This window comes from Labrus mixtus, chromosome 16 (genome assembly GCF_963584025.1).
Source record: "Labrus mixtus chromosome 16, fLabMix1.1, whole genome shotgun sequence".
In the NCBI taxonomy this organism is placed as follows: Eukaryota; Metazoa; Chordata; class Actinopteri; order Labriformes; family Labridae; genus Labrus; species Labrus mixtus.
The window spans coordinates 25,883,409-25,901,938 of record NC_083627.1 but is presented as its reverse complement, the minus strand read 5'-3'; the positions used below and the strand labels follow the sequence as shown (position 1 = coordinate 25,901,938).

At 41.0% G+C, this 18,530-nt stretch overlaps 2 protein-coding genes across 4 annotated transcripts; both read right to left on the bottom strand.

Moving 5' to 3' along the window:
- Positions 1–531: 531 nt before the first annotated feature.
- On the bottom strand, positions 532–7,165 carry sesn2 (sestrin 2). 2 transcript variants are annotated; one of them, XM_061059105.1, is made up of 11 exons: positions 6,348–7,165; positions 5,294–5,359; positions 4,634–4,822; positions 3,640–3,822; positions 3,137–3,355; positions 2,841–2,979; positions 2,626–2,741; positions 2,423–2,506; positions 1,698–1,804; positions 1,455–1,599; positions 532–1,196 (listed from the first exon to the last, which is right to left on the bottom strand). In XM_061059105.1, exons 1-11 carry the CDS (start codon positions 6,687–6,689, stop codon positions 1,110–1,112), a joined length of 1,677 nt encoding a protein of 558 aa, XP_060915088.1. In that variant the 5' UTR covers positions 6,690–7,165; the 3' UTR covers positions 532–1,109. The 2 variants fall into 2 exon arrangements, with proteins under 2 accessions (XP_060915088.1, XP_060915089.1); XM_061059106.1 differs by lacking the exon at positions 6,348–7,165 and adding an exon at positions 5,897–6,022.
- A 1,023-nt stretch (positions 7,166–8,188) lies between these two features.
- matn1 (matrilin 1) lies at positions 8,189–12,685 on the bottom strand. 2 transcript variants are annotated; one of them, XM_061059116.1, is made up of 9 exons: positions 12,440–12,685; positions 11,209–11,393; positions 10,942–11,106; positions 10,631–10,853; positions 9,729–9,851; positions 9,415–9,587; positions 9,103–9,334; positions 8,865–9,017; positions 8,189–8,765 (listed from the first exon to the last, which is right to left on the bottom strand). In XM_061059116.1, exons 1-9 carry the CDS (start codon positions 12,525–12,527, stop codon positions 8,665–8,667), a joined length of 1,443 nt encoding a protein of 480 aa, XP_060915099.1. In that variant the 5' UTR covers positions 12,528–12,685; the 3' UTR covers positions 8,189–8,664. The 2 variants fall into 2 exon arrangements, with proteins under 2 accessions (XP_060915099.1, XP_060915100.1); XM_061059117.1 differs by lacking the exon at positions 9,729–9,851.
- Positions 12,686–18,530: the final 5,845 nt, after the last annotated feature.

Below are 18,530 nucleotides of genomic sequence, written 5' to 3'. Positions count from 1 at the left end.
CGCTTTCCCAGTCTGTTCAAGTAGACGTGTTCTATGGTAAGCAGAATAATGTAACACGTTCAGTTGGACATGTTGTTTTATCATTTCAGACTCGAGAGCGAGTGCAACATGTGTTACATTCACTTTCTGGTGTGAGCTACAGGAAGACTGTAAGAAGTGTGACATCCGCGCAAGAACCCAGTATGAAACTGCATTTTGTTGTGCTCATTGATTATGTTGATTTTGTTTCACTTCTCCTTCATGGAATAAACGACCACATTCAGTCATAAACTGACTAAACAAAATAACTGTTACTCTAGATAGGGGAGAAATAATTGACAGTGTTCATAATTAAATTTGATGATAGGACTTCCAGTAAAGTCGAGCGTCATTTCACATTTCTTCAAGTCTTTGTCTCCATCTCTTGGCGAGTCAGTGCACCTCGTTGCTGCCAAACGTCCAGAGGTCTGGGTTCATGTCTTTCTAAAATCAGACTGAAGCCACCCTCTTAACACGAGATCTAATGAGAGAATACATTCTCACAACACAAAGTTTTGATTTTGATAAGAAAGTAACTTTTATTGTATATAAAAATACAAGTTATTTTGTATTTTTTTTAAATCTCAGTCGATGTGCCGGAGACACAGAGTCTGAGGCTTGGGAAGTCATGGTGTGGTTAACAGCTATAATCTGCAAAGAAAACACTTTAATCATAATGAGTTATTTATTCAGGCCTACTTTCGCCAGCATAACTGGCACGTAGCGAGTAGAGATGTCTGTAAGTGGTGTATGATGTGCAATATATAGATATTCAGACAGTTGAGGCTCAAGTGGCGAAACAGAACCTGATAAACTTCAGTGCATAATAAGTAACAAATTCTAAACCTCAGATATCCAGGCGCAAAGCAGCATCAAGAAACATTAACACTGACACATAAGATATGCATATATATACATTCACTGTAGTGTGTGTGTGTGTGTGTGTGTGTGTGTGTGTGTGTGTGTGTGTGGGTGTGCCAATGTTTGTTGGTGTGTATGTGCGTGTGCAAGATTGTCTATCATTGTGTTATGCATTGGGCTGTGGTACATCACAGCTGGCTCAGCATCTGCAAAAAGTGTGAGTGAGTGCGTCATCTCATGTAGTGAGTGATGGCTCGTAAGGTGTAAAGAAGGGCTGCTTGTAGGCGGGCTTCCATCACTATTAGGTTTGCATGAACCTGCGAAAATTAAACACACAACAAAAAAATCATGTTAATACTACCAGGACACTGGATGTCTCTCTTCAGAGTCCTGTCTGTAAAGCATTCATTTTAAACACATTTAAAAGAAAAAAAGAAAACCAGAGGACATCCTTAAAAATCAAAGTACTGTTTCTTTTTCTGAAAGCTGTTTAAGAGAGACCACGTCAAAGTGTCAAATGTTTCGAGTATACGCTTTAGAGGGGACTGTCAGGGATTATTTGAACTCATTCATACCTTTTCAGAGTGTCTGAAGTGTCTCCAGAAGGCGCGGTAAATGCGAGCAGTGGTCTGCTCAGGGTGACAGGCCAATGTTTTAACAAACACCTTCAGAGAGCGTTCCAGCAACACATTCACACTGCCGTAGTCGTAATCATCGTAGCTGCACAGGTACAGGGAAAACGTGGTTAGTGTCATACCAGAATGAACCAAAAAAACAAAACAATTCCATTAAGTTTTAAACAAGCATTTGACACTAACCGGATGCCATATAGACAGTGGATGTAGTTCCACAGAGCTTTTCTCAGAGTGTGAGTATCAACACCTTCGTGCATGGCCATCCTGTGGTAGGTCAAGTTGCTGACTACCTGTAAACACAACAAGTCATCTTATAACACAAACACACTAATTCATTAACAGTATTAAAACAGCATTTAGTCAATGAATCTTTACATTATGTTTCCTTTGTTATTCTCACATTCTACTACATTTCAGTCATTTGTAATTAACAGTATGTACTTCTGATCTCTTTGTTGGTCTGTGTTTAGTGTAGAATACTTTAACATCAGCCCCCAAAACACCTTTTATTTTTTGCCCTTTATAAAAAGTAATGCCAAATTGAGATTCTTTGTTAAAGTTTATGTAGTCAAAGCAAATTAAGAAAAGGTAGAGCTGTCAAGTATGTCACTCTGTCCACTCACTGGAAAAATGACAAGATCAGGGGACAATTTTGAAGATAAAAATGTGAATCATTTTGATTTCTCAATTTCCTAAGTAAATTGTCACAACTTGTTTTCCCTTATCACTAAAGAGACATGTAGGCTTACATTAGATCCCACTTTTATCTTGTTGACATTTTAATCACGCTCCATGGGGAAAAGAGTTACAGTGTGAACCAAACATCAGTCCTTAATAAGTCCTCACAGCTTTTAATTACCATATTGTTCAGTATTAATTCAATTCTGCCTGTTCAAAAGTGAGGGTACCTGGAATTTTTCATCCAGAAGCTGACCCATGTCTGGCAGCAGTCTGTTGACCAGAGAGTAGCCATGGTCCTCCCATGAGTAGTCCTGCAAACGAGACAACATCATCAACACACACATCTACATTAACAGGCCATGCACAGTGTAAAAAGTATAAAGAGATTACTTTGGAACATGTGTGTAAAACAGATTAATTTCCAAAATACCTGTGCTCTCATGGTGGGAGGTGCCTGCTCTCCTCTGGGAGCAAAGTCCTCGTATCTGAACTCTGGATCCTCAACCAGATGGAGCACCAGGTCAGGTGGTGCTCCCCGCACCACCGCTAAACAAACAAAACAATGAGGAAGTAGTGAATACACAAATGTCAAGTAGGTAAATATTATGAGGGGTGCATGAGATAAGTAAATAGTTGTGTTTGTACCGGTTGGTATACTCTCGCTCCTCTCCCTCTCAAAGCGAGTAACCATCTCCTCCTGCGTGCATTCCTCCTCTTCCTGCTGCTGCTGCAGCTCCACCATCCTCTTCATCAACACCTCCACCTCCATTGTTCCGTCAACCAGCTAGAAGTTCAAAAATGGGAAGGTCTCATTAACAATGGGAAGTGAGCTGTGTTTAAAACATTTTGATTTAAATTAATGAAAAACTAAAAACCTCTTGGTCATTGTCATGCTGACCTCTTTAATGTTCAGTCCAGGGGTAAAAAAGCATTAGACTCACCTCTTGCCTTCCATCCTCATGAGCAGGGCTATGAGGGCTTCGGGGAAGGTGCCCAGGTGACGGAGGTTGGAAGGTGTATCCTCCGATGTGGTCAGGTTCAGGGTTTAAGCCGCAGCCCCACACAAACGAGCAGAGCGAATGAGCGTGTGCCATCAGGACCACAGCATGGATGAGTTCAGCCAATGACCAGCGAGGATCTGCTCCAGGACACACCAGCTCCTACATGGCAAGACCACCACCAATACACAGGAGGATACAGTTAAATGAACACCACAGAATAAGTGCAGAGCAACATCACAAAACATTAAAAATAATAATTCACAAGTGTCCCAACACATATTAATGTACTGCTAAATAAAGATTAAACTATTATACAGGGAGTAGTCAGTGAGTCAATGAGAGACTGATTTCAGATTGAGACAAAATCGAGTGTATGAAATCATTTTACGAAAAGAGAGAGCAGAAGAGTAAGAGACAGCCAGTGTGTGGGTGGTGTGTCTGACCTGGATGAGCTGCTGTGTGATGAGCCAGGGTCTGTGTGCCAGCAGCTTGTTGAGTGTCTGCAGGCTGCGGAGTTTGGTTGGAGCGTGCTTCAGGTCACTCAGCCAGCTCTCCTCTCCTCCGGCCTCAAGGAAGCCCGTGCTGTGCTGCTGCACCAGGTATGAGCAGTGATGTCGAGCCGCAGCCTGAACAAACACCAGAAAGAATTAAGAGGTGGAAATAAACATGGCTCCCCAACCTTTGAAAATGCAGGATGGTCTCTGGGTAACAGCGACAAAATGCACCTGTATGTGTGGCTCAGAGGTCAAAGCAACTTTACTCAACTTCTACACCTCCAGCTCCTTTTCACTCTTATAAAAAGCTTTTCTCAAGTGAAGTCTACTGAAACTGAAGTCTATATGGTAAGCAATGAGAGTCAGTAAATGTTTATAAAATTAGTATTTGGCTGACCTTTAACCAGCTCGTTATTTAATATGTAGATATCCTTCAAAAATTGACTGATCAAGTCCATCTTGTATCCGTCATTTTTCTCTTTAGAGCATAATCATAACATGATGTTTCAGATTCTACAGATTAACAATATCTTACTCCTACACTCTTTCCAAGACTTTTGAAATCAAAATTTGTGCCCTAGTTAACTCCGCTTAAATAGGGTAGCTTTATTGTTCTCTAGAGCTGACCAGACTGGGAATGTCTTGGCATTTTCCTGCAATCTAAACATCATTACTACTTATGATAATGTATAACTTCAAAACAGTTTAACTTTTAAACTTCTAGTCGAGTCAAACATAATTCTATCATCAAGAGGCCAACTTATAATGTGTGTTTACATCCTTCTTAAATAAATTATATGAGGACATATAAGCATTTAAAAAGTAACAATTATGTAGCAGAGCACTTTATCGACCAGCCCAAAAACAAAAATATATAACATCACTTAAGGTACTGTTTATGTTTAGTTATGTTGACTAACACAGCTTAGTTCTTAGTTCTTACCATAACAGCAATATAATGTCTCCAGTGACGAGGCAAGGGGCCATCCAGCTCCAACAAAGCATGCTGGGTCCTGAGGACACAGCTGAGGTAAGCAGGGTGCAGAGCCATCACCATGGTGATATGGTCCACGCGACCGGATGAAAGAAAAGATTCAATCAGGATGTCCTGATCTGGCCCTTCTTTCAACATCTAAAGAGAACAAGCCAGACGAAACACATAAACAAACGGACAACATTTACCACTAAAGTCTAATTTTATTTACCATTAGAAGTACATTTTAGGTGTGAGCAAGGAAATATTTGTGGAGGATTCACTTAAAAAATATTTCTCCCAAACACTCCCATTTTCTCCAGTGGAAAGCTTGTAGTTAGTCATATATGCAAATTATATTTTCAGTCATCAGCTTTAGCAACACTTGTCTGAGGTCACTTCACCTGATGACATGAAGCAACAGACACCTCAGTATTGCAGAAGAAAAGTTATCTAAATTCCTTATACTACATTTGTTTGATTTATTTGAATCTGTATTTATTGTGATGGCTGGCAACAACCCAAACAAACTAGTCAGCCTGTGATTATCAATAGGTCTGTAATGTGAGTAGCTTCTCATTAGAAGCACACTTGTGAATGAATGTATTTTGAAAAACAGTCCATGCACACCTCTTTTGCATTGATGAAAGCACTTGGACCTGAGGCCAGAGCCCGAGGGACGTCAACTCCGTGTTCCTAGTGGAAAAAAGAAAGACAAAGAAAGTTAAGCGAATTATAATAGAGTTAAATGAATGTTACTCTCATGCAAAATTTGTTCTATTAGATGTGCAAAATCTGAGATAATGTTCATCACAATTTTATTCACATAGTTTTGTTTTATCTGGCAATCAACCCAAATCAAACCAGAAAAGAATCAAATTCCACAAAGACAGGACTAGAACTTAGGCTTGGACTAGGCATGTGTGGCATTGAAATGTAAAAGTTTTTAGATAAAAACATGAACTTTGACCCAAATGTCACAACTGCTCTTACAACTAACACAAGTGCAAGAGTGACGATTAATCAACCAGTTTAAACTCTTCAAAACCCTCCGTGTATTATTAAAGATAATTAGAAGCAAACCAAGAAAATCTGCAAGTCGCTTCAATCCACCTTGAACTTGACCACCAGTTGGGTCTGCTGTAGGAGCTGAACTGTAACTGGAGAGACTCGTTTCATAACTTGCAGCCCATAAAATCTGAAACCAAACCAAATCTGATCCCAAACACTCACAGACATCATCGGAACATAGCAGACAGACACACAGCTCGTTATTTCCCAAAAAATCGTCACACTGTTTATACGCCACACGAAGGCTGACTTTCTTTATATATTTCCAGAAGTTACGGTGGGCAGTACAAATGACGACCCGGGGGTGTGTCCCTGTGTGTTTTTTTAGGGCGCCGGGAGGGGGCGTGTCCGACCAGCTTGTTGTTCACCGCAGCTGAGTCTTGCATCACCTCCGACATGTTCTGATGAAACATCCAGCAATCTGATAGAGACCTAGAATCAGCTGATAACTACGAATGATCAGCTGCAAGGCTAATGATGACTAATAACTAATAACCAACCCAGCTAATGGAGCAAATCACAAGTCCTAATATTAAATCAAGCAGCTGCATTGAGACATTCCTGTTGGAGATGTTACCTATGAATTTGACTGTGAATAATACTCCAGCATTACCTGTGCGGTCCGCAGCAGCTCGGTTGCTTTCCCTCGTACCTTCTGCAGCGGACACGATCGGGAAAGTCGAAGCAGATGCAGAAGTGTTTGTCTGTTCAGTCGTGTTGAGCAGGACTGGTCTATTCCTAAACACATCATCACTCCTTGGCTCAGCTCCTCCAGAGCCGCTGCTCGCTCCTCTTCGTCCCTACTGCACAGCCGAGCTAAGCTCTTCACAGACGGGTTCATATCCGACTCCGACTCGGACTGGTAGCGACATGAGCGGCCGGAGTCGGGCACTCTTCGCAGGATGTTTCCTCCGTTAGCCGTGCAGTTAGAACCTGCAGCAGGATTGTTATCCATCTCTTGAGGTGATCCCGAAGCAGCTGAGTTACCTGACACTGCTGCTAGCTAGCCCAAGTATTAACGCACCCGCTAGCTTTATGTAAACCTTCACGCCGTTTCTGTGACTTCCTCCACTGGTTTTCATTCACTGCGCAATCATCTGTTTCACTAATCATTAACACCTACAGATCACCTTCAACACGGTCTCCCACCGGCAAACTGACCATGAAGACAGTTTGCCGGTTAGTTTGCTAAGTTAGCCTAGCTAACAGATGCTGTAATTGACGATTGTTCGATTTAAAAAAACTCTCCGAGCCAGTGGTTAATGTTTTAACTGGACAGGCTACACAGGCTAAGGCTCAATCTAATATAACTTTAAAATCAGTCTCCATGAGCTACTAAGAGCAAAAGTACAGCTTTCCTCGCTGGTTTCGTTCAGCTGTTCTCAGATAATTTTTTCCCCTGCTGATGTGACGTCATCGTGACGCATTTAAAACTTTATACTAATGAGCTCGAGCTGCTGCAACACAGGAAGCGATTTGAGGATGATATCTTAAAGCACGAATTAAACATGTTCTTTACTCGTTTCTGTCAATATTTAGATTTAACACATATAATACAACTTAAAATATACACAATGTATAACTGAATGTTTACATTAAATTCGAATTCTTGTCCACGCAACACTCACTAGTGCATTTTCCTTTTTGTCCATTAACCTATTTTGAAAAGCTCAAGACAACCTTTTTTTCTTTTCAGGTTCCTAATTTCAAACAGAAAAATAGCAGAGCATTTAGAAAGGCTGGAACAAGCATATATTTATATTTGTTTATTTAATGGTTAAAGGATAACCTAATTATTTTTGGGGTACCCTACAAAATTATAAGAAGTATGAATCATTCTTCATTTGTTTTCACTGCCATCATGTTAAAATGTAATACCTTAAAGACTGTGTTGCAGATTTTCAATTAAGTGTGAAGGACCACAACCTTTATTAGACCATTTTGCTGAACACCTGTTATGTCCTTGTGGTCCTTAGAGCCCGTATACTTTTCAGGAAGTCCATAGAATATTCTACGTATTATTTTGACTTACTTATTTGTGAATTTATGTCTAAAACTGTCAAACAAGGTTTTTCTTATGACTGTATCTGTAAAGGTTATCTGGTATACAATTGTTTCACATTCTGTTATATGTACTTCCTGAATCACCTTTATTTAGGAAAATAAAAAAAACAACAATGGTGCACCCGTATGATCAGTCAAGTCATATATATTGTATTAAATTAACTGGATAGATTTAAATATACACCATACAAAATATTAGATACCTTTGTGTGGGGCTAAGAGAAAACAGTTGAAGCCTTCAGGTACAAGTGAAAAAAGGAGAGGTGACAGTGAGAGTTATAAACAAGCAGGTGAGGATGATGTGCAGATCATTTAAAGAGACACAGCCTCTGTGGAGTTTGGGGGAAATACAACACTGTGGTGGCAACAATAAAAAAAAAACCTTCAGTATACCGTTTCCCTATGAGGGAAGACTTTTATTAACAAACACACAGGCTGGATATGGAGGATGACCTTCGGAGAGCACACACACAAAGGCGTGGTCCCCATGACAACCGGCGCTTTGTGTCCCGGGAGACCCAAGGGTGGAAGAGGTGAGGCTGAGTGAGGAGGGGGCTGAGCTCAGGATGCAAGCAGAGGTCAGGGTTCATACACACTCACACACACATGCGGTTCCTCTTCAGTATTTTACAGGAAGTAAGTAGTGTGAAGTAGTGTGTTTGTGATTGCGTTTGTTTGTTTGTGTGCGTATGTAGGTGGGTGTGTAGATGTAGAGTGAGGAGTGGGGTGTGAGTCTTCAGACGATTTTGTTCTCCAGCAAGGCGATCCTCTTTGACATGCTATCTAGTAATTTTTTGTCAAGGAGAGCAACATTGAAAACAGACAAATTAATACATTAAAGCTCTTACTTAGAATTTTCTTCAGTTTCACTTGTTGAAAAGGATATTTTTTTTTGTTAGCACCTGTAGGGCATCTTCTACTTTCTTTTGGAACTTTACGAGGGAGTCACACTCACAAGGGTCCTCGTCTGTGGAATGGAAACAGAAAGCACAAGTTTTTATACCAGCGTGTAGGGTAAAATGGTAACATTGCAAATATTTTAGATACTGTTATGATCATGTTTGACCTTGACAGATGTTTATCTGCAGCTTCTTGGCGATCTGGGTCATGGCCTTGAAGTCAGCAGTGTAGAAGTAGTGCTCTCCAGTCGGCTCAGATGCAATCTCTTTCAGTTCATCCTCTACTGCATTGCCAACTCCAACAGCATACATTTTGAAACCTGTAAAACAAACACACAAGTTCATCTGACTTGTAAAATTAGCCTTTGTGCTGTATCCATTTATACTTTATACATCTATTCATACCATTCTCCTTTGCCTTTTTGGCAGCATCTCCGATGTAGTCCTGGCTGCGTCCATCAGTGAATACGATGCCCACCTTGGCGACTCCAGGGCGTGCACCATGACCGGGGTTGAAGCTGTTATCTGTCAGGTAGCGCAGAGCCTGACCCGTCATGGTTCCCCTCTCCATGTAGGCCATCTTCTTCACAGCATCCTTCAAGTCCTTCTTGTTGTTGTAGCGGCCCAGGGGAAACTCCTACAGTAGGGAGATAGAAGATTATGTTCTAAGAAGAGGGAAAGGAATAGATTTTTAGATGTGACTAGACAGAGACCCACCTGTCTGACTGAGCTAGAGTACTGCACAAGTCCCACATGAGCCTTGCTGTCAGAAACGTCCAGTTTGTCCACGATCTGGTTGATCCACTTCTTGACCAGCTCAAAGTTCTCAGGCCGGACACTCTTAGAGCCATCGATCAGGAACACCACGTCTGTTGCAGAGTTGCTGCATGCTGGTGACGTCAGATACACAACATGTTGTGTTACTCCATGAACACAGTGAATGTGCATGAACTGACATTATCACACATAACACACACACACACACACACAGACGCATGCACACACGGGCACACACGGGCACACACACTCACCACTGCAGCTGCGACCATTGTCCATCAGGGTAAAGCCATCTTTGCAGGCACACTTGTATGATCCAGGGCTGCTGATGCATACCTGCTCACAGTCATGATCCCCGGTGGCACACAGGTCCGACACTGTGTGTGCGTGTGCATGCACAACACACAAGCGCACACAGTGGAATATATGTAGAGGCACACGCACACATTGAAAGGGGTTGGGCGTTTGGGGTTAGGAGGAGAGAATAAAACTATGTCAGTTTGAAAATGGTATAATCTTTTTAATGATCCACTGTTACCTGCACTTTAAAAACATGTGTATGGATAATGCAGGATTCCAGTGGATCCTTAAAACAAACAGGTGGAAAAGATTGGAAGAGTAAACATTAACAACATCTGTTTATCTGGTACTAAATGTGAAGCACAGGCTCATCCAACAACAATCCATCCCTGCCATCATGCAGCTCTGCCCTTGGATGAGACATCTGCAGCATGATTGGCTGTCAGAAAGCAGTCACAAACTGCAGCAGACTGGGAGAGCCAAAGGGCATCGCAAATTAGAAGTTTAATGATTGTCACTAATGGATCTGTAATTACAGAGAGATCAGTCTCGCCTCCCAACTGAAGAACAGAAGAGAATTTCCTTCCAAGAGGTTGTTTCTGCCCTGATGCCCTTGCGCAGGGGGGATGTTTAATGAGGTCTAATGAATGAACATATTGTTGTAATGTTGAGGACAAAAGGGAGGAAACAATATGTTGGAATGAAAAGATGACAGTCCTGACACCTTACCCTTAGTATGGGGGGGAGGGGGGGAGCAAATTGCTTTCTCCACAGGGATGATGATGATTATCCCTGTTTTCTGCATCTCTTTCTCTAACTCAAAACAAAGACTACATTTTCTGTACTCCCATCTTACCACAGAAAGCCTCCTGGAATTTCTTGGTGAGCTTCTCGATGACGCTGTAGCTCTCCACATAGTCCACGTGGTCATCCAGAGGATCACTGGCCATCTGGCGCAAGGTGCTCATGTCCACACGGCCCACACCGATGGCAAAAATCTCAATCCCAGCATCCCGAGCACGCTGAGCCACCTCCTTTACATTGTCCTGAGGACGCCCGTCTGTCACAATAATGGCAACCTTGAAAAGAAAAGGAGATAGAAACCCTGATAAAGGTTATGGAATATGTTGAATTTTGAGTGTAAATGCATATAAATTAGTGTCTGACCTTGCTAATATCAGGAGATTTGACCCGAGCACCCTCGCCTTCGCTGAATGCCACGTTCAGGGCAAACTGGATGGCCAGACCGGTCATGGTACCAGTGGAGAGGGGCTCGATCTTGGTTACAGCCTTAACTAGACCAGCTTTAGTGCGGTGTGTTTTCAGAGACACCTAAGGTTGGATAATAACAGTTAAGTCAAATAAGTGTTATTTGAGTTTTATATTTGGATAAAACTTTTCTCACTGCTAATGAATGCTAACTTTGACCCATACCTCGTTCTTGACGCGGCTGGCGTAGTTGACAACTCCCACACGGGTGGCATTGGGTCCGACATCGAGTCCCTCAATGACCTTTGCAAGGAAGACCTTGACCTGCTCAAACTCTGAAGGGCGAACACTGCGGCTGCTGTCGATGATGAACACAATGTCGGTGGGACGGGTTTTGCACAAACCTGCCGCTGTACATGAAGAGACAGGAAGTAGACTATTATGTATTCATGTGCTAATAGTTTGTATAACAACTGTTCACACAAAGTTATCAGGAAACTGCTGGTAGCTGGTTGATGAAAAGAGGAGAAAAAGTGGGAGGTTGGGAGAGGCATGAGGAGAACAGAGAGGGTGGAGAGGATAGAGGAGGCTGGTGAGAAAGTGGGAGTTAACAGAAAAACAAGATGCAGGGAGGTGAGAGGGGTGGAGTGAGATGGAGAACTACTTGTCCAGAAAAACAAGGATAAAGGAAAGAAAGATAAAAACTAAGAAAAAATATACAGAAAATATTTTAGGTAATAATGTTGACATAATCTACTAAGAATGACAATAAAATGACTATCTGGAAAGCTCTGATAAAATTAACCCCAAGTTTTGTTCGGTCCATACTATTAATACAGTTTTCTGCAGAGCAATCTGTAACTGTTTTACTAATGGGTGTGTACATGTAAAGAATTTAGTAACAGTCTGCTTACTGGTGATCTCCCTTCTAACCCTTCACCTCTCTCCCTCCCTCCCTGCCACATTCACACCATCACATACATACATACAGTGTACCAAATGCCACGCTCCATCCTGAAATAGTGCCTTCTCCATCCATCCACCAGCAACAAACAAAAAAACCCTGCTGACTCAAAAACTGGCTGACTTATTACTTCAAATTAATCACCTTGTATAATAAATAAATATAATTACTTCAAACTGTATAAAAATTATTATAACTGCGTATTCAAATTATTTTGTGTAAAGAAACCGTATAGAATAAATTAACTGAACCATTTTAAAAGTAAAACATTATTCTGCTAAAACAACTACTTGTCTCTTAGTTCTGTCCTTTCATAGTGAGACTGAGACATTTAGAGGAATGTTCCTTTAAAATGTTGTTTCTGTTGTATGAAGTCAGGTATTTGTCTGAGATGATCATCAATAACAGTTCTAAGATGTTACATGTCAGGTATCAAATGATCAGATACTATAGTTAGGATCAGCTTAAAAGGTTAAAGGTCATCGATCTTACCCATGGCGGCGGCCGTGCGGAGGTCCACAGGGGCTTGAGCACCTACAAGGCCGAGCAGGAGCAGGAATAACAGCGGGGAGGGCGTCATGGTGACGGCGACAGAGGGTCGACGAGTTAATGCGTGGGTCTGAGCGCGTCCACAGACGGTCCAAGAGTGAGGAGAGGGGAAATAGAGCAGAGGCAAAGGGAGCACCACGCCAGGGGGACGGCCACAAAGTGAGACTGAGTGACTGTGAGCTGCAGGTTATCAATGCAACCGCTTCACACTCGGCCCCCCTCTATAGCTGCAGTGTGTGTGTGTGTGTGTGTGTGTGTGTGTGTGTGTGTGTGTGTGTGTGTGTGTGTGGGAAAGAGAGGGAAATACCTGCTAGGGGAGGACCTTAAATGGCGAGCACGGAAAGACAAACACACCTTGATATGGCTAGGACGGACAGGTATGAGTTTGTGTGTGTGAGAGAGAGAGTAGTAGAATGTTTGTGTGCTCCAGGACCTGAGTGTGTACAGTATGTGTGTGTCTGGAAGGGGGTACAGGAGCTGCTGGGGTTTGGTGCAGAGTGTGCGCCAACACAGCCGCCCCAGCCGCCCCAAGTTGGATTTGGCCAAAGCTCAAATAAACACCAACATGAATTCCTCTTTTCTCCTCCGTGTTCCCTCTTATAGCAAACACACATTTATGGTGCGGAAGTGAAGGAGGGCCGCCGTACACAGCATACTGTGTTCCTGCTGCTCTGCACGTCTGCACGTTGGGATGTGTGCGTGTGCTTTTTGCATAAGCATGTATTTCTGTATAACCTGAAAGTATACAAGCCAATTCAAGTATTCTGAAGTTCAGCTAAGTTCAGATGTGCTTTATACTTCACATTTTCTTCTTGTTTTTGTCACTTCCTCTCATCCAGCTTCACTACTGTCCATCCTAATTAACACTGTGTAGATTTTTCAAGCCTAAAGCTTGACTTAGATATATTTTAAATAGACATTTTTGGATCCAACACGTAGACTTGAAAATGGCTGATATCAAGCTCTCCTCTCATACTGGCCTGATTAAGGAATATACTTATTATTGGTAGAATAACATTGGTTGATAATATCTTACAAGCTTGGGCTCACAATACACACTAGCAGTAAACTGTTATTTTTTGTCACATAACGACTTGCCGAAAAAACTGTTGGTTTTTAAAAACAATCGCATTTCATTGGTTCATTGACTGGCTTACTCACTAGTACCTGATTCTACATTTTAGATGGTATTAGAGACCCATTTGGATACTGGTATCAAAAGTTTACTTTACTTATGTGTACTAATTTTTGCTTTTCTGTCTCTTGTTTGGTAATTTCTTCCACAAAGCTTTAATCCTATGCTTCCTTCTTTCCATTTTTATTATTATAAAGCCTCACACTTAATGTTTAAATTTGTCCAAATCAAATTTATTTTAAAAAGAATGTAGAATGTATAAAAACGTAGAAATTGAGAATGAAGACTTCTTGCCAAAATGATTAGCATATCCTTTAACTCTAACTCTTCTTCCTGCACGTTTCCTCACCATCAGGTAGGAAGCAGGCCCCAGTGGAGTAAACACTCTTTCATCAATACACTCACATACACATCTTTAATCTCTCTAAAGGGTCCACATACAGACCCATATAGAGACCCCTCTTTCTCTCTGGCATCCCGCTCCGCCCGACCCAACCCTGCATTCCTTTACACTCCCCCTTCCTCCACACACACACACACACACACACACACACACACACACACACACACACACACACACACACACACACACACACACACACACACACACACACACACACACACACACACACACACACACACACACACACACACACACACACACACACACACACACACACACACACACACACACACACACACACACACACACACACACACCTCCATCCCCACAAACGTCCTAAACAAGCCGCAATTGAGGTAGAAGTCTGGGAGGGAGGGGGAGGAGTTGGGGCTCAGGCTGTACAGTAACTAACCAGACAAATTTCCTACTGAACTAGACAAGCTGTAAAATCAACAGAGAGTGAGTGCGTGTGCGTGTGCGTGTGTGTGGTTAAGATGAAAGTTTGGAGATGTTATTCCTGGACAGCGTGTCATCTCTTGGAATGGCCATTTGGCTTATAGCAGGAGACACACACGTACACAAACACACACATTCATGCAAAAGCGCAAACATATACAGCAGATTCACAAACACACAGGTTATGTAACCTTGTCTGCTTGGCAGGCTGGACAAACAAAAACATAAGCAGGGAGCTGGATGAGTTTTACCTACATCTATCAGCAGTTGGGAAACTTTTTGATAAATTTTACTATTCTTCATCCTGTTAACTTATAATTAGAGTTACAGAGGAGGACTGTTGAGGTGTTAGTTTAGCATTTTGTCAGTGGGATGTTTGAACTTTTGTTTTTTAGCTGTAGGCTGTAAACTTTTCAAAGTCTAGGAATAAAACGCAAACTTTACACAATCATAAATGTTTAACCAGGATCTGAATTAATACTATTATTGACTATAAAAATGTTTTTGTTTTTTTTAAACCCAACACTGTACGGCATAGACACACTTAACTCTGTGCGTCTGCGACCTGAGTAGCAGCTTATTTATGTGATAACTAACATCAAATGACTACAATCCTTTATCTAACTAATGAATACAATTTAAAACTAAGGTGATGTAAGGAGAAACACTAGGGAAGTAGTTGACAGGACATGTTTTCACTTTGACTTTCAGCAAAAAAAGATGACACTCAAGAAGGTTGATTGAAAACGTTAGAACTTTAATAAATGTACGATTAGCCCAACAGCGAAATCCAGCTTAATTTCCAATTCCCCACTTATTTTCCAAAATATCTGAAAATAATAGAGTACTAGTTATTAAGTATGTTCAGTAAATTCTTTAAAAAACAATGTTCAGCTATGAGATTCTGAAATGTGTTAGTCCTGCTAGTTTTGAGTCTCTTCTGAGAGTAAGTTGGTATAATTATGGAGAACTGTGATTTGAACAGAAGTTTTGGTAATGTTTTGATTTCCTTTATTATTATTATTATTATTATTTAAATCCCTGTTCTTCAGACTACAGAATATATTACTTGAGCGAATAGCTGACACACTCACTGGTATTAATGAAAAGGGTTCATTTGCAGATTAGTTGGTTATCAAAAACTGTTGCTTATATCATCATCATTTTCATTACCATCATATTTTCTAATACTATTGGATTCTAATACTCAGTATCAAAAGTGTCATCCATTTATCATTGTATATTCACCATAGCCACATAGTGTTATCAGTTGTTTTTCATAGGCTCTTGGTTTGTTTCCTTTTCAGATCCAAAACAGAAATGTAAAATAAATACAGGACATATTTATCTTTTACTGGAAATGGAAATGTTCTTGTAAACCCTGTTTCACTGCCAACAGCCTGCTGCCTCAGAGAGCTCAATTTAGACAAATAAAAAACTCACAATAGTATTGCCAAGCCCATAAGGGGAAAACATCTAAAACAAATACATCCGTTTTAGCCACACTGCATGACATTAGTCATTTTTATACAAAGCCACATTCAAATAACACCACCTCCAGTGTTTAATATCAACATGGTCAGGTGAGATATTTTATCTCTGTCAAATCTGGAACCTTCCTCTGTTTATCTTTATTTTTACACAACATTTGGATGGGAAATTCTGTTTATTTGATTGGGTAAGTTTGTTTTTTTCTACAGCCACTTTCCATCGTTTTCCCTTTTTTTTTCTGAACCCAACACCAGTCTATTTGTTGTATCTTTTCAAAACAAACCAAAGATCAACAACCTGATGGCCCAGGAGCCAGAGAACCAAAGGACTGTAGGATCTCCAAGCCATGTCTCAGCTTTGTTAAACAACAAACATTACTACTTTCAATCAGTTATATCAATAAACATCATCCCCTAATATCAATAAACGCAGTTACTTGTATGTGTTGAAGCGGTGTGAGGTTTTCTTTCACTTTTTCCTCTGTCAGTATGTGTGCACATGAATAAAGGCACAGGGTTTGGAAAGACTGCGAGGATTTCGTACTTGACCACATCCATAAATATTGAAACAAGTTCCCTTTCTTCAAATCTCAGAATACTGAGCAAATATTGACATGGTGGAATAGGGGAGGACTGAAGCATCCCATACCAGTACTTACACCCTCTCACATATATTCACATACATCCACACACACTTGCCCTCCTCCAGCTGTGCTCTAAGCCCACTCTGTTCACATCAGGGAAGTTGTGGAAAAATTAATTACAAACATAAACCTACATGAAACCCTCCTCAGTCACATGCAAGAAGTATTAAGAAATCTGAGACACCAAGAGAGGTTTACACCAAATAATTAGCTTCTCAGATACACAAATAAAACTAAACTTGAGAGTACAAACTTTGCTAGACTAAGTTTGAAAAGAGCTCTAACACTTGGGGCTTCATTTCTGAGATGAATGCGTTTTTTATGCAAGAGAGTATGAGAACTTTCTGCACAGCACAGAAGTGCTTATATGTCTGAATGTGTGTGTATGTGTGTGGGTTTATGCTGCACCACTCCTGCCAACAGTAACAGCTCAGTAGCCAGTGAGCAGGAAGAGAGAGGTTCATTAAAACCTGAATACAACCGTTACATAACCAACCGTTCTGTTCATCCCAGAACCCCCTGTGCCTCCATCACACTCCTTCCCTCTCCTCCCCATCTCCTTCCCCCTCATAACGCTGGCAGAGCCCACCCATCATCCTCTCCTCCTCCCTTAGCAACAGCTCATCTCGACTCTCCTCCCTCCCTTGTTCCCGGACCATCACACTGCTCCCTCCCTCACCTCTCTCCTTTATCTGCTCCCCTGGTCCCTGCCACCTCCTCCTTGCTCTCATCAAACACTTCCTTCTCTTACTCCCACAACATCGTCATCCAAGTCTCACTTCAAACTTTTCTTTACATACGGCAGGACTATGAAGCAGGAATATTAACTAGTTTTAAACTAGAAACTTTTTGTTTTACTTTTACCACTGAGAGCAAAAAAAAAAAAAAAAAAAGACAAGCTGGTCCCACATGTCTGTTCTCAGGAAAATGCCTTCAAGTCTGACAGGGGCGGAGTTTCATATAGGGATTTGGTTTCATGAAACCCTTACAACGGACATGCACACTAAGTATAAATAGAGCGGATGGCAACACAGATTAAGGATCTGGGCTGTATTAGTGATTGTTTAATCTGATAAAACTACTCTGTCCTTTTTCTCTTACATCTGATTTGCAACTGTCAACCCCCATCTCACAAATAGGGATGTCTAGGTCAACTAACATGAAGCAACATTGCCCTCTTGTGGCCTAAAGGCAGATCTGAAATAAGACACATGAGCAGCACATCTCAATTGAATCAGAAGTTTACAACAACCGAGCTGTGGACTGCTGCAAGGCCAGGATCCATAACTGAATAACATATTTCTTTAGCCTTTATTTAAATTTCCCTTTGAATAGGGTTTTCAAAATACTACTGATAACAGGTACACTGGTCCACCAACACCACCATTTTTCAGTATTGAGATACATGAAACTGTGTGCAAAGTCACAGATAAATATATCTGTATACATTTTTTTAGAGAGCAAACTGAAAACAGACAAAATAAAGCTAAGCGTCTGTGTAATGCTTTAGGTCCTGTAATAGGAATATTTCTTTTGAGAAAAACAATAACAAAGGCTCATATCTGCTCAAAGATACAATGAGTATATTGTTTTCTATATCTGTTTGAAATGATTATTTACCAGCCCATTATTTGTAACTTGTTTGGTCTGTCTTTTCCTTTTTGAAATTTGAAGCTTTTACATATCAAAGCTAATTAGTTATTACCAACTAAATACTTTGGTGGTGATCCCATCTAAACCAAAATGTGAATGATTTATGAACATGCAGGCACATACGGAGTAGAACAATTCCATTTGGAAATCAATCCACCTCAAGCAACTTTCTCAAAAATATAGCCCCATAAAATCAATGTTGGAAAGCCCTGTTTTGAAACATTGCAAAGCAACTTGAATGCAAAATAAAGGA